This window comes from Leuciscus leuciscus, assembly GCF_965113295.1.
Source record: "Leuciscus leuciscus genome assembly, chromosome: 17".
Lineage (NCBI taxonomy): Eukaryota > Metazoa > Chordata > Actinopteri > Cypriniformes > Leuciscidae > Leuciscus > Leuciscus leuciscus.
Genome location: NC_138741.1, coordinates 14,619,075 through 14,631,606, shown reverse-complemented (window position 1 = coordinate 14,631,606; position 12,532 = coordinate 14,619,075). Strand labels below are relative to the sequence as shown.

The 12,532-nt window shown below is 38.0% G+C and overlaps 1 protein-coding gene across 2 annotated transcripts in view; it reads left to right on the top strand.

The window, feature by feature from the left end:
• Positions 1-12,532, top strand: part of strn3 (striatin, calmodulin binding protein 3) — a 25,222-nt gene extending 12,690 nt beyond the window's left edge. For both annotated transcript variants that reach the window (XM_082142517.1, XM_082142516.1), the window contains exons 6-16: positions 85-223; positions 327-468; positions 4,807-4,943; positions 5,303-5,478; positions 6,676-6,723; positions 8,736-8,857; positions 8,971-9,138; positions 9,222-9,362; positions 9,500-9,607; positions 10,212-10,298; positions 10,673-12,532. In XM_082142517.1, the coding sequence (XP_081998643.1) occupies positions 85-223; positions 327-468; positions 4,807-4,943; positions 5,303-5,478; positions 6,676-6,723; positions 8,736-8,857; positions 8,971-9,138; positions 9,222-9,362; positions 9,500-9,607; positions 10,212-10,298; positions 10,673-10,842 (1,438 nt within the window). In that variant the 3' untranslated portion in view covers positions 10,843-12,532. The remainder of the gene's footprint in view (positions 1-84; positions 224-326; positions 469-4,806; positions 4,944-5,302; positions 5,479-6,675; positions 6,724-8,735; positions 8,858-8,970; positions 9,139-9,221; positions 9,363-9,499; positions 9,608-10,211; positions 10,299-10,672) is intronic.

The following is a 12,532-nucleotide window of genomic DNA, read 5'->3' as shown; positions in this document are numbered from 1 at the left end:
ATTTGGTCCGATTCAACTGAAAGATTAAAATAAACAGTTAAAAGAAAAATTTAAACATTTCTCATAATGCTTTTGGTTCAACAGGAATCCAGAGGTTCTGGAGACATTTAATTTTTTAGAAAATGCTGACGATAGTGATGAAGAGGAATATGAAGAGGGTGACATAATGGAGGACGTGCCTGACAGGAGCGATAAACGCAGAATAAAAAAACATAAAATTAAGGTGTGCAACAGCTTTAGTGGTAATTGGCATGAACGATACAATGATCTCAAACTAATCTTCCTCAGGATATGTAATATAGCCTATAACTTGACTACTTTTCCAGGTAGGAAATGAAGGTTTGGCTTCTGACTTGCCGGATGACCCCGACACAGAGGAGGCACTGAAGGAGTTTGACTTCTTGGTGAATGCAGAGGATGGAGAAGGTGCCGGGGAGGCTCGGAGTTCAGGAGACGGCACAGAGTGGGGTAAAATAATACTCGCCAAACTCAAATAGTCGATTTTATTATCATTAATCATGATGAAAACAGGGCACGTCGCTTGAGATTCTTAAATGAACTCAGGTGTATTATTGTGGAGGGTTAAAATAAAGCCTGCAACTAAAGGTTTACTTTTTTTTTCATGGCTTGTTTGTTCACCCAAACAAGAACATTTTGTTGTCATTTACTCGCCCTCATGTTGTTCCAGCCCTGTTTTGTTTTTTTGTATCCCATGAAACAGAGCGATGTTAGGCAGAATTTCCACACAGCTCTTTTCCATAAAGTGAAAGTGAATGGTGATTTATACTGAAACAATCCAAAACGGACATAAAGGCCCTGTTTACACCTGGTATTAAGATGCATTTTGGTCGATCGGATCACAAGTGGATGACGCTAAATACAGGTGTACACTTTCGACCACTTCCAGAGGTAGTCGAAAATGCATTCGACCGGATAGCTTTCGCAGTGTTAACACTCATGTAAACAGTCACAAAAGACCGTCTGCTCTCCATCTATTGACTAATGCATAAACATTATGGGACGGGACGCGCTAGCCAGATGGGATTTAAACTTTGTAGGCTAAAAACGTACCATGCACAATGTTCTCTCACCATTTCTGATTGTAAAACTAATCCTAATGAATTAATCAGGTTAGTCCAAATTTTCTGAAGAGACATTCACTTTTTCTGTCCATTAAAGCACAAGAAGACATGAAAGAGAGCTCAATTCAGCATTTGCACACTGTCTGAGACACTTTGGATGTGTGCATGCACAAAACTTCACACTATTCATTTGAATTCTCTTTTGCAGCTTCATGCACTTGAATACTTAAATTGGCAATGCTTAAAAACATGTGCAAATGATAAACTTTCGTGATGCAGCAGGTCAGACAAGTGACAGTTGCGTCAACTGTCCAGAGTGACTTTTACGTTGGCCCCGGGCCATCACAATAAAAACCAACTGCGGAATCCACAGAACCGTGTGTCACAGCAGTCTGAGAACAGCAGCGCCAGGCCAGCAGTCTCACACCGGTGTTGGGGTGGAGCTCAGCTTATAGCGTCATTAAGGGTAGGTTTAATGGTTGGGGCGGGGTACGTGATCGTTAGGACCACCCTAACTTCAGGTCTGATCCTGTTTGCCTAGTGCTGTTGTCCTCAGACTGCTGTGACGTGTGGTTCTGCAGTTAGATATATCTCAGCCATCTCTGTACACGTTTAGGCACGTATCCGAAGCCCAAGTGCCTATCGGCGTTCGGCTCTGACTTGGAGCGCGCACACAGAAAGACACCTGGGGCACAGTAGGCTTAATGCACTTTAATAACACTGCTTAAAGGGGTAGTTGATTATGATTTCACTTTAACTTTAGTTAGTGTGTAATGTTGCTTTTTGAGCATAAACAACATCTGCAAAGTTACAACGCTCAAAGTTCAAAGCAAAGGGAGATATTTTCTTTTACAGAAATCGCTTTTTAAGGACTACTACAAATGGCTGGTAGGGATTAAAATGAGCTTCTTCACGGGTTAGTGACATCACCAACCCTAACATTTACATAAACCCCACCCCTGGGACCGCGTTTTATAGATTATCATGGCAGAATATGCTAATCAATGACTAGAAGATAACTAACATCTTTGTCCGACTCCGGTTCGAACATAAAAGGCTACAAGTTTTTGAAATATTCAGTGTGTGTCTGTGTGAGGTATTCGGAGCTGCTAACACACACGAGCTCTTGAAGCTCCGTCCTCTGTGCCGGGAGCAGCAGCTCATTTGCATTTAAAGGGACACACAAAAACGGCGTGTTTTTGCTCAATTTTAACATGCTATAAAAAATATCTGTGGGGTATTTTGAGCTAACTTCACTTGCACACTCTGGGGACATAAGAGACTTATTTTAAATCTTGTGAAAAGGGAATTATAGGACCCCTTTAATATCAAACACGTCCCACAGTTTAGAAACAATAGACTGCATTTTACAATACTCACTTTTTTGGCTGATTTGGATGTTAAGTTTGGGCATTTAGAGTGGAGCAAAAGTGCACCACTGTGAAGGAAAGGAAAGTGCTCTGGACGGAATGCTGCAGTAACACAATAATCGTTTTACCTCAATTAAAGGGATAGTTCACTTTGAAATAAAATGTTGGTATGTTTTAGCTTACCTCAAGGGCATCCAAGATGTAGGTGTCTTTTTTCCGCAGTAGTTTCAATTTTGATATATTTAGGTCAAACCGTTCTTGTCTGTCAGTCAAATAATGCAGGTCGATGGTCACCACCTGAAAGAGCATGCACAGAGTCCAAATTAAAACAATTCCCCATCGTCCAAATTAAACAATTCCCCATCGTAAGTACACATTGATGGCCTAAGACACGAAACGAGCGGTTTGTGTGAGAAAACGAACAGTATTTATATCGTTTTTACCTCTTCAACACAGCCACGTCCAAGTGATCTGAGAGCGCGGGCGGGTATAGATATATACACTAGATGTCGCCTTGGCTACGGTTTCCAATGAACTGCAGTAGCCAAGGCAACTTCTAGTGTATATATCTATACCCGCCCGCGCTCTCAGATCACTTGGATATCAATATCAAAATTGAAACTACTGCGGAAAAAAAGACACCTACATCTTGGATGCCCTTAAGGTAAGCTAAAACATACCAAAATTTAATTTCAAAGTGAACTATCCCTTTAACTTGTTTTCATAATCGTTGGAAGCCAAAACCAAACAATTAATCACACAGCCTTAATATGGGTCCAGAAGACTAGAAATGTAGAGCACGAGAGATGGTACTTCATTAGGAAAAATCACCATCCACTTTTAAAATATGGAGATGAGCTACTCTGAAATACTGCATGTAGTTTTATTTTATTTTTATACAAAGAAATGATAAATAATTAAAAAAAATTGTGTGAACATGTGCATGCGTGTCTTTTGTATGTGCTTTGTGCACGCTGGCCCTGCGGTGGAATCTTAATTAGGCCTGTTGCTGCATCAGCATTCCTGACAGCTTCCAACACAAGAGATTCTCTCACTGCTCCGACCAGAGCCAGCTGGGTCAAACACATCAGCCCATTACACCGTCCCACACCCTTCTGCTTTCTTTATCTCTGCCTCTTTCTGTCTTACTCTCTTCTGTCTTTTCTGACCCACTTCTTAACTAAAGATTATGTAAATGTAACCATAAATAGGACATGTATTTTTGGTAAAGAAGTATAAGTGTATATGTGTGTGTGTCACCCTGAAATGAAGACATTTATTACCATAAATGTGGTACGTTATTATTTTTATTATTTCTGACTTATATAATGAATTGCATAAAAAAAAAAAAATTGTGGTTGGACTGGTGATAATCTTTGGCAGGGCAAATAAAAATTAGACACTGTAACCTTAAAAATATTTATTTTTGAGTCCTGTATAAATCATAAATACACTATGTATTTTAAAGAATATCAGAATACATTATATTTTTTTTAAATGCAAATGCACTATATCTCTCTCTCTCTCTCTCTCTCTCTCTCTCTCTCTCTCTATATATATATATATATATATATATATATATAGATATAGATATATAGATATAGATATATATATAGATATAGTGCATTTGCATTTAAAAAAAAAAATTTGATATAGATAGATATAGTGCATTTGCATTAAAAAAATATTTTATTTCTATATATATATATAATTATAAGAAGTATATTGTTTGTTTAATGCAAAATGTATAAAGTAAAAAAGAAAGCTTGATTGAACTAAAAGCAGTCTGTGCTTGCAAAGACATTATGGCTTTATAAGTTTAGTCATTTTGCTTCCATATTTGTTGCAAGGTGAGATGTATTTTTATTATAGAAATACAGTATAGAAAATGTCCTGTTACATAAAAAAACCTTTTGAATGCAGATCTACCAAGTGTAAGAGGAGAGTAAAATAAAGTGTGTGTGTGCAAAGAAGAGAATAAGTTACTTTGGCTATTTACTTGTTTACCCTGAAACTTACCTCAGTTTTTGAAAGCGAATATTGATGTTATCCATTTGCTTTTTCATAACATGCCCAGTATGTCACATAACCTGCTTTTTGGAATACCGTCCTGAGGTACCAGAGGCTGGTGTCAAATTAAAGCTAAAATTTTAAAGCTAAAATCCAACCTGTATTATTCACTCTACTTGATTTAATTTTGTGTTAGAATACATTAATGTTGTGTTATATACTACAGAGTTGTTCTGGTGTTGAACTGCTGGTATATGTTTGTAAAACGTCTATATCTTAAGCCCTGTTTTTTACTCCAAGGTGTGGCACCTTGTTTACTTGGCCCTTCTCTTTCCTATTCTTAGCTGAGCCTCTGCCATTCACGCCTGCTGGGGGCAAGTCCTTTATCATGGGCTCTGATGACATGTTGGAAAGTGTGCTGGGCCTGGGAGACCTCGCAGATCTGACTGTGTCCAATGATGAGGCTGAATACAGCTATGATGTAAGTATGTCACAGACTGCTCCTCTATTCTATTCTGGTATTAATAAATTATAGCCTCTACTTAAAAAAAAAAAAAACAAGGTCTTTTCCCTGCTCAATTTTTAAATGCAGTCTGTATTGTGTTAACCGTCAGTTAACAGTTATATAAAAACAGCCCGTCATGTTTACTCAAATGTCATGTACTATATTAGTTTCATTCTGGATAAAGGTTACTTGTCTACGCTGGTGTGGTTTGCTGCGTGCTCAAATAGGACAACTATCCTAATGCCTTGCAGTCAGTCGACCTGCAATTTTCAGGTTTCATTTCACAGTTGTTAAAATGCCTCTGCAACGGCCCCTCCCCCACCCTCTATTTTTAGTTGCCAGCCAATAAGGATGCATTCAGGAAGACATGGAATCCCAAATATACCCTGCGAAGCCACTTTGATGGAGTGCGGGCCCTGGCCTTCCATCCTGTGGAACCGGTGTTGGTCACAGTCTCAGAAGACCACACCCTCAAACTGTGGAACCTCCAGAAGACCGTTCCTGCCAAAAAGTAAGTTCTCACTGTGGCTTTTCAAGGAAAGGGATGTCCTGGGATTAGGAATGCGACAGTATAACATTTTCATGCTGCGATAATTGCTGAAGCTTTTATCACGTTATACGGTATTATCGCAGTATTAAAAATAAGTTGCAAGAAAAGTACAAACTTTTTTTCTTATAACAGAGAGAACTACATTAAAACAATACACAAAATATAAAGTAAACAAATGTTTCAAATAGATGCAAAAGATTTATAAAGACCAATAGGTAACAATTTCAAATAAGGTCTTATTAAAGTTAGTTAATGCATTAACTAACATTAACAATAAGCAATAGCTACATTTGTTACAGAAGTGTATTTTTTTAACTAACTTTTTCAAAGTAATAATTCTTTGATAACGTTAGTTTAAAGAATTTACAACTGCTAATTGTTAGTTCATGTTAGCTCAGGTTTTGTTGAAACTAACATTAACTAAGATTAATAAAATGCATTAGAAGTATTTTTCATTGTCAGTTTAACTAATATTAACTAATGAACCTTATTGTAAAGTGTTACCGAATAATAGTAAAGAATCGGAACATTTTCGATCTAGATCTAGGGCATGTTGTAGTCCATATTAAAATGTAAAAATGTTTAAGTCTTTATTTAAATATTTGGTGTTGTGATAAACACCATTGAGAATACAAACATCTGAATGGCTGTTTGAAACATTTAAATGCTGTTCAGAAACAGAAAGTAGCGCAGCAGCTTTGTTTACGCCAGGTTATAGGTGTATCTGCTGAATTTCGGCTGTTCCGTCAACGCCATCTGCTGATGAGAGAGTGAATGTGCATTTTCATTCAGCGTGTCTCCTTCACTCTTTCCGCCTTGCTACTCGTGCGTGTTGCGTTGTTTACATCAGAGTGTGCACGTCTCTGACGCAGCACACACACACTTGTACATTTTAACCGTTTGATTAAAAAGTATTCTAAAAATCTGTTGGCAATAAATAATTATTCACGGCATTTTGAAGTGAACAATACGATAACAATAACGTGCATTCTTATTATCGTGATATGTCGTAATACCGTATATTGGCACATGTCTACTTGGGATTGGTTTTGATCTTATAAATGATTCCTCAAGGAGCACGATGATTTTATCATGTTGTGTTTTTTCCCATTAATGTTCCAAACAAACCGTTAAACAAAGTTTTATCTTGCTTTGCAGAAGTGCCTCTTTTGATGTGGAGCCCATATACACATTTAGAGGACATGTGTAAGTATTGATTTCATGACATTGACTTCAATTGTAGGGTCAAAAATTTGTGAAAGTATGGATGATTCTGTGCATTTAGTGTTCCCCTGACCTCTGCCAAGCCCATTCATGAGATGGTGGCATGATTCATTACTAATTCTCCACAACATGAGCATAGTGAAGTTAGCTATTCAAAGGTGCATTCAGTACAATTTTGTTTACATTTCTCTTGCCCTTATTTGTCCCAGTGCTCTTCTACTCTATACTGACACCTACTGGTGTGGATGCTTGTTAATTTCTGACATTTGTGTGTTTTTTGCTGTCGTACCACCACATCAATAAAAAGGACATTTTTGGATTCAGTCCCAATTATTTCTCATGTGTTGTTGGTGGAACACAGCTGGCTGCTGCATTACACTATGTTGTCTGTTGTCAGCGGTTGAGTGAGTGCTTGAAGTCCCTGCATTTGTCCTCATTATGGTTAGTAATATTAGTAGTTGGTCAGTTGGATGACAGGGCTGGTAATGTGATGTAAACAAAAAATGACTGAGTGCACCTTAAAAGATACAGTAAAGCCCCTTTCACACAGATATTCCGGAAAATACACGGATAAAGTGACCCGGGATTTGACCCGGGTTCGTTTGATTTTGGTTCATTCACTCTGCCAGTGATTTTCCGGAATCAGAGAGTGCGTTCACACACAACCCGTAAAAATTCCGCTAAGACACGTGACATCGATGTGACTTGTAATGTATCAGCAGCGTCTTCAGTTTGCTTATGAGCTGCAATTTCTCTCTCTAGAAACCACGCTTGTGCATTCGATCATAAACTTGCGCATTACGTACCGTTTCACAGCTGGCGAACGATCCCGGCTTCAGCGTCATCATTACAACACGCCATTATTACGGCTTTTGTTCACACAGCGCGCGTTCCGGGACTGAACACGGCAATGTTACTAGGTCCCCAACCCGGCATCGGTCCCGGCATCAATCCCGGGTCGTGTTTACGTTCACACAGAAGGCGTTCTGGCAATTTGCCGGGTTCAAAGCGCTGTGTGAAAGGGGCTTAAGTGACTTCTGAGAAACTTGATATTTGAAATCAACCAAAGCAATCACAGCCCTCCCTTTATTGCTCCGCCCCCAAAGTGCACGAACATGCAATGCGAGGATGTCTCTTCATCATAGCTGAAGTGAAGCAAAATAATGCTTCGCGAAAAATAAAGCAAAGATGACGAACAACTGACAAGGAAGGAAGTCACTTACAGAAAAGGAACATACAGTACACAAGAGTTTATACAAGCAAGTGTCCATTTTTTGTCACCAGCAGGGAGCAGCACACCAGCTCCAGACCAAAACTGTCCTGTTAATATAGCTAACATTACAACAGCATATCTTGATTTTGTGAAGCACAGTAAAAGCAATGTTACTCATGTATGGTACAGAAACAACGAAACCGTGCCAATGAGTGTCATTGCATTAGGCATAAAATCCAAATCAGAGTTGCTTTTCTCAGAATTTGTCATTTTGCTCTTGCTTTTAACCAGTTGGTCTCAAGGTGGTTTTTAGTGGGTGTGAGAAGTCAGTTCCCACAGTTCCACTAATGTTTGACAACCACAAAATGTTTTGTTCATGTTGAACAGTAATGTTTATTATATTTAAGACTTAAGACTTTAAAAACCTAAAAAGAGTACTTGAGCTATCTTTTTTTTTTTATTAATATACATTTTATTATAACATTAAATAACTTTATTATATTAAAGAAAAATATATTATATTATTAAATAACTCCTAGAGAAAAAAAGTTTTTCTTAAAATGAGTACTTGTGCTATTTTCCTAAAAATAAATAAATATTACAAATAAATATTACTAAAATACCACATGGTTTGATGTTTTTGCCTTGACAAGCATTGACATTTTTACAATTTGAAGTGCATCTAATCACTTTTTAGGGCCCCTGTATCAACAATGATGTAAACAGCTGAATCCACCCATAGATCTCAAACCCTCTGAACCTGTTGTTTCTGTTTCTGCAGTGGGCCTGTGCTCTCATTGGCTGTGACCTCGAGTGGTGAGCAGTGTTTTAGTGGTGGAATCGATTCAACAATACAGTGGTGGAACATCCCCAGCTCTAACGTAGACCCTTATGACACATATGGTGAGAAGATAAAACCACGGTTTCCTTTTGATAGAACTTAAAAGCAAGAAACCTGCCTGATCGCCAGTATTTTCTCTATGTGTGGCTCAGATATGTACTCTGTTTTCACACAGAGCCCAGCGTGTTGGCTGGCACGTTGTTGGGTCACAGTGACGGAGTGTGGGGATTGGCTTACAGTGGAATCAAAAACCGGCTGCTCTCCTGTTCAGCTGATGGGACGATCAAGCTGTGGAACCCTCAGGAGAAGTCCCCATGTCTCAGCACCTTTAACTCTGACAGAGGTGAGTGCAATCCGTCTTCTATGTGGCGTTCAATAATTGATTGAAGGGTTGGCAACTAATTTTCTTCGTTTCCTGTCTTTCAGATCATGGCGTTCCCACGTCGATTGATTTTAATGGGTGTGATCCAGCTCATATGGTGGCGTCCTATAACACGGGAGATGCTGTCGTTTACGATCTGGAGACATCACAGCCCGTCTTGGTGTTCGCCGCACAGGGAGAGAGTGGTACATTCTTCATATATGTTCTTAACAAAACAAAGTACACTTGTGTAGATATGATATAATGTGTATATATAGTTCAGTCATTCAATTAAGTGTGAGAATTGGATTTGTGGTGTTTACTTTCTTCTGCTTTGTTGTAGCTATTCCTTTTGGGAATCACATTAATAAAGTAGTCACCCACCCCACCCTGCCAATCACAGTCACCGCTCACGAGGATAGACACATCAAATTCTTTGATAATAAATCAGGTCAGTGTGTTGTTTTGTATTATTGTAAAATACCCTAATATGTACACTACTGTTCAAAAGTTTGGGTTCTCAGCAAGGCTGCATTATTTGATCAAAAATACAGTGAAAAATATAATCGTGATTTTATAATAACTTTTCTGTTTCACTTATTAATTTTAATATGTAACTTATTCCTGTGATGGCAAAGCTGAATTTTCAGCATCATTCTTCCAGTCTTCAGTGTCACATGCTGATTTGGTGCTCTAGAAACATTTCTTAATATTATCAGTTAAAAACAGTATTGCTTAATATTTTTGTGGAAACCGTGATCCATTTTTTTCAGGATTCTTTGAATAGAACGTTCAAAAGAACAGCATTTATTTGAAATGGAAAGCTTTTGTAACATAATAGACTTTTGATCAATTTAGTGCATCTTGGCTAAATGAAAATATTAATTTCTTTGATAAAAAAAAAAAAAATATTACCTCAAATATTTGTTTGAATTATTATTGTTACTATTATTATATTAATAAATTATGCAACCATGTGCTTTTTTTATATTCTTATTTAGTTATTTAAAAATCTGTCTGTTATTCATCACCTTCCTTCTGTCTGTCTTTTTAAGGTAAAGCCATCCATGCAATGGTGGCTCACTTGGATGCTGTTACTAGTCTGGCTATTGATCCAAATGGCATCTACTTGATGTCAGGAAGTAAGTGTTTTTTTCTTTTCTTTTTTTTCTTTTCAAAAAGGTAAAAGCGTTTCAACGCTGCCCTTTCACTTGCTCACTTATCCTTCTACTTTACCATTTATGTAAGTTATACAGTTAGTCTTGACTACATCATAATATTTGTTGGTAATATGTTGTCACTCTTAAAGATATAGCTCACGCTCACATCATTGCAAGCCCTTGTCACAAGGAGATCTTTAGCAGAATGTCCAAGCTGCTCTTTTCCATACGATGAAACTTTCATTATATGAAAGAACACAAGTCATGGAGGTCTAGCAAAAATGACAGAATTTTTAGTTTTGTGCTGAACTATCTCTTTAAGTATAAACTTAATGCCTCTTCTTCATCTAACACAGGTCACGATAGTTCCATCCGCTTGTGGAACCTGGACAGTAAGACGTGTGTACAGGAGGTTACCGCTCACAGGAAAAAGTCGGACGAGGCCATATACGACGTTGCCTTCCACCCATCTAAGGCATACATAGGAAGTGCTGGAGCCGATGCCCTGGCCAAAGTGTTTGTATAAAAGCACGTCTGAATTAACGCATACGTAAAGACCGAGTGAAAGAAAGGACTGCTTCACTGCCTTGTGTAACAAGAGTAGCATTTCTCACACTACATTGAAGTGGCTTCCACCTTCGCTGTCAGACTCACACCATACACAAAATACCAGGTGCCAAGAGGGGGACGTGCCGTTTTTTGCGATGCCAGTGTGGAGTGCTCAATCAGTTTTAATCTTCTTTTTGTTTCCTCAAAAAAAGAAAAAAAGTAACTGTAATTTACTGTAAGTCAAAGCTGGAGTGAAACCAGTGTTTGTAGCCTATCGACTGGTTTTGAACTGAGCTGATAATGTGTCCTGTAGGTATGTTTCAGTGACCATGGAGTGGTTATGTTCATCCATCAGTAGATTGTCACCGACCATCATCCGGGCACCAGAGGAACTGATTCCCGCCCTGCCGAGCCATAAACCAGACCCTAATCTCAGTCGCCCTCCTCACCCTAATGTAGCGTGCAAACAAATACAGTTAAACTCGGTCAACCTTCATACCTTTAGCGTTTGTCTCATTTCTTTGTGTAAAAAAAGTATAGTTTTTATAATCAATTTTATATAAATAAAGACTGTCATAAAACCGCTGAAAATCACATTTTTTAAAGGGACTATAATCCCACTCAAGCCCTCCATTTTACGCGGTGGTCCTTCATGAAGGTCTTGTGTCTCGGGATGGAAGCCCTGGATGAGTGCTCTCTTTACGCAAACTACATTGCTTTAACGTTGTTTTATCATCACATAACGGAGAGACTGTACGCTAGTAGAGGCACAGCGCGTGGTGCCCCGAGAGCTTTTAGGAATCTACAAATAAACTGCAGCATCCTGTCACTATGTGATGTTTCTGTACACCTTACTGTAAAATGAGTTTAAGTATCACAGGTTAGAGATCCGAACGTTATTGGCTTATTTATTTTCAGTTTGTGTGGATAGTCTTATCCTTCAATGGTAAGTAAAAGATTGGGCTGTTGCTAACCAAACGGAACAGGTAATCCGATAGGAAATTAACGTTTATAGGTTCATATAAAAGCTTTTTAAACATACAGTTTCATAGTTGGCTGGAACCTGGGTTTAAATTCACCTCAACTTTTTCAAGTCAGGAGAAGAAAAAAATAATGTCATAATCTCACCCTCATGTCTTTACAAACCTGTATGACTTTGTTTCTTCTGTGGACATAAAAGCTATTTTGAGAAATGTCTCAGTGTTGTCGTTTTTTCCTCCCCTTATAAATATAAATCGGTGATCACTAAAACAGGTCCAGATAGCTCCTGTTGTTCCGCATAAGAAAACTTCAAATGTGTTTGAAAAGACACGAGGATGAGTAAAAAATGACAATTTTTATTTTTTTGGGAGTGGAATAGCTTGCATTTATACAAATGTTTTGGTTTGGTCGTTATTCCCCAATCTGTTCAACGATTTTAAAGAAAACAATGCAGTTTATGGTGTAACAAAAGACCTTTTGTTTGTGTAATGCATGATTAATTCTACAATAAAGTATTTTTTCTAGTCTTCCAAAAGTTCCGATCAGTTTGATGAGTTTTGTAAGGTTTTTGATTTACTACGAATCAACAGATTTTAAAGATTGTACCACATAGCAAAACAACTGTTGAAAAGTAATGTATATAAAATGTCTATAATAAATATTAAATGGTGTATCTGTATATGCAA